Source organism: Physeter macrocephalus, chromosome 14 (genome assembly GCF_002837175.3).
Source record: "Physeter macrocephalus isolate SW-GA chromosome 14, ASM283717v5, whole genome shotgun sequence".
Lineage (NCBI taxonomy): Eukaryota > Metazoa > Chordata > Mammalia > Artiodactyla > Physeteridae > Physeter > Physeter macrocephalus.
Window position 1 is genome coordinate 122,754,852 of NC_041227.1, and position 3,218 is coordinate 122,758,069.

The 3,218-nt window shown below is 44.4% G+C and overlaps 1 protein-coding gene across 1 annotated transcript in view; it reads left to right on the top strand.

Moving 5' to 3' along the window:
• The window catches only part of CCDC57 (coiled-coil domain containing 57), a 73,173-nt gene that overhangs the window by 874 nt on the left and 69,081 nt on the right, over positions 1 to 3,218 (top strand). The window contains exons 2-3 of the mRNA XM_028498132.1: positions 65 to 277; positions 1,678 to 1,781. Of these exons, the coding sequence (XP_028353933.1) occupies positions 65 to 277; positions 1,678 to 1,781 (317 nt within the window). The remainder of the gene's footprint in view (positions 1 to 64; positions 278 to 1,677; positions 1,782 to 3,218) is intronic.

The following is a 3,218-nucleotide window of genomic DNA, read 5'->3' on the forward strand; positions in this document are numbered from 1 at the left end:
AGGTGAGATTTTCCTTGTTGTTGATATAATGAGTAATTTTGGATTCTGTCATGGACATTTTGAGTGTCATGTCATGAAATCGTGATTGTCATTGAGTCTGTTTTAATTCTGCTTCTGTTTTACCAGCAGCCGTGCGGGTCTCCCTTTTCCTGGGCCTTGGTTCCTGGTCTGAGCTTAGTGGTGTCTCTGAGTCGTGGCTGTTCCAGCACCAAAGTTTGGAAATACAGGAAGGAAAAAACTCCAGGAACTCACTGTGGATCATTCTTCGATTCCCAAGGTCCCCAGCCTCTCTGCCTGCTTTTCCTCCCTGTTCAGAATCTCCTCATCTGGCTTGGTGTGTGGTGTCCAGGGCTCTCAGCTGTAATCAGGGAGAGGAGTGGGGTGGAATGCACACACTCATTTTGTTCAAAATGAGAAGCTTAAATTGGTCTTTGAATGTTAAACCAACCCTGCATTTCTGGAATAAACTCAACATGTGATATATTCTTTTGCTAATATTTTATTGAGAATTATCACGTTTATGTTATGGGTAAGATTGGCTATAATTTTCCTTCCTCTTGATGTTCACGTCAGGTTTTGGAATCAGGATTATTCTGGCCTCATAAATAAGTTGGAATATGTTCACTATCTCTCTGTTTTCTGAAAAAGTTTATATTAGACTTATGTTAATTTTTCCTTAACCATTTGATAGACTTCAACTTTGAAACCACCTGGGCATAGAGTTTTCCTTGTGGGAAAGTTTTAAATTTTTAGTTCAGGTTTTTTTCACAGTTAAAGGACTATCTAGATTTTCCTTTTTCTGTGTCATTTTTTGATGTTATAATTTGCTAGGAAATTGTCTATTTCATTTAAGTTTTCAAAAATTTGACATAAAGTTGCTTATGGGAGTGTATTCTCCACAAGTTTTCACAGCCCCCAGGATCTAAAGTAACAGCCTTTCCATTTGCTATATTGTCTCTGTCCGTTTTTCCTGCTTAATCTCACCAGGGACTTAACTTTTTCAAAGAACCTCCTCTGGTCTTGTTCACCCTCTATTGCACGTTGTTTTCTGTTTCCTCAGCATCTAATACTGACTTTGTTCTGTCCTTCCTTCTACTTTATTTGCTTTTTTTTCCTCATTTTTGAAATGGATGTTCAGTTCATTTATCTTTCATCCTTCTTTTCTAAAATAAGCTTGTATGGCTATAAATACTTTTGAAAGAACAGCATTAGATGCATTCCTTAAGTTTTGATAAGCAGTGCTTTCATGATAATTCAGTTCAAAGTAATTTCTAATGTCCATTGTGATTTCTTCTTTGACCTGTGGATTCGTGGACATTTTCTTAATTCCCAGCCAAATGACTAGGAGGCTACGCAGGTTGGGGCCTCTACCAGACACTAGCTGGTAAGGTTGGTTTTTTTTCTCCACGAAGACTCCTGCTTTCTTGGCATAAGGATTGTTCTTCATGTGCAGCTCATCTCAGTCTTTGGGGGCACCCAGCTGCATCCACTCAGCTTTAGAACATCTTAACGTCACAGCAGACCAGCAGTGACAGTAGGCATCCTTAGGGGAGGGCAGAGAAGAACACACCTCTGCCCTGGATGCCTGATGTCCATCTCCTCAAAGGGAGGACAGGCAGTTGGAAGTTCTCAGGGCTTTAGGAGATGTGAGTCTGACAAAAATCACTCTCTCTGCAGGAGGAGCTGTGCCGGTCAATGATCCATCCACAGGACTGGCGTTCAGGAGGCTTGGAGACAGGGCACATCTCCTGAGCTTCCTGGTGGCACAGCTCAGACAGAAGGTATGGCCGCCCTCTGATGTTAGACTGTGTAGGTCTTCCAACTGAAGGCACTCCTGGGGTGGCACTGAACCCCAGGAACCTGCTGTGGCCTCTCTGTGCCTCAAGTTCTGTGCAAGGAAGGGGTTGTTGTGAGGAGCAGCTGGTTCGCCTCTCGTGTGTCCCTAGAAGGCACGCAGTGAGGACCTGGTAGATGAGAGAGGAGAGTCCAGGGCATGAGGGGCAGTGCTGGCCGTCGATGCGCAGGGCCCCATCTCTGCCCTCCCAGGACGTGCTGGGCGAGTCCCGGGACCCGTGTTAAACCCAGGCACCAAGCTGTGGCAAGAACGTGTGCTCGTCATCACTGTCTGTGACTCTAGATGCCTTGGCCAGTGCCGACCCTTTCAGTCCCCTGGCCCTGCCTTCCTGGGGGACGGGTTGTCACCAGGTGCTCGGCCAACCCACTGCTTCCTGAGGAGGCAGGACAGCTGGGCAAACCCGAGTGCAATTCCACCCTGGCATGATGGTGCTGGTGTCACAAACTGTGCTTTATTGCTATTAATTCATGATATCTCTCTTTTTTTTAGTGTTTTTTATTAAATTCTGGTAAAATATATATAACATAAAGTTTACCATTTTTGTGTGTATAATTCAGTGACGTTAAGTATATTCACAGTATTGTGTAACCATCACCAGGGTCTGTTCCCAGAGCTCTTTCATCATTTGAACAGAAACTCTGTCCCCATTAAACACTAACTCCCTGTTCCCCACCCCCAGCCCCTGGTAAACTCTACTCTTTCTGTCTCTATGGGCCTGAGTCCTCGGGGAGCCTCATATCAGTGGAATCATGCAGTACTTGTCTTTCTGTGACTTGCTCATTTCACTCAGCATAATGTCCTCAGTGTTCATCCATGTTGTAGCAGGTGTCAGAACTTCTTTCCTCTTAGTAACTGGAGAGTATCCCAGTATTTAGTGTACCCATTCATCTGCTGGACACTTGGGTTGCTTCTACTGTTTGGCTGCTGTGAATGTGGTGGACACATTCTGCTGTGAATGTGGTCTGTCCAAGTCCATGTTTCAGTTCTTCGGGGTATGCATGAAGGAGTAGAATTGCTGGGTCACAGGGTAATTCTATATTTAACTTTTTGGAGAGCCACTAATGTTTCCACAGAAGCTGCACACTTTCCACCCCCAGCAGGTGCACGAGGGTCCCCGTGTCTCACGTCCTCACCAGCACCAGCTGCTTTTTCTGTCTTTTTGACTCTAGCCGTTCTAGTGGGTGTGAGGTGGACCTGACCTGTGGTTTTGATTTGCATTTTCCTGATGAAAAATGATGTTGAACGTGTTTTCATGTGCTTATCGGCCATTTGTATGTTTTCTTTGGAGAAATGTCCATGAATATCCTCTGCCCATTTTTTTTTTTTTTTTTTTTTTTTTTTTTTTTTTTTTTTTGCGGTGCGC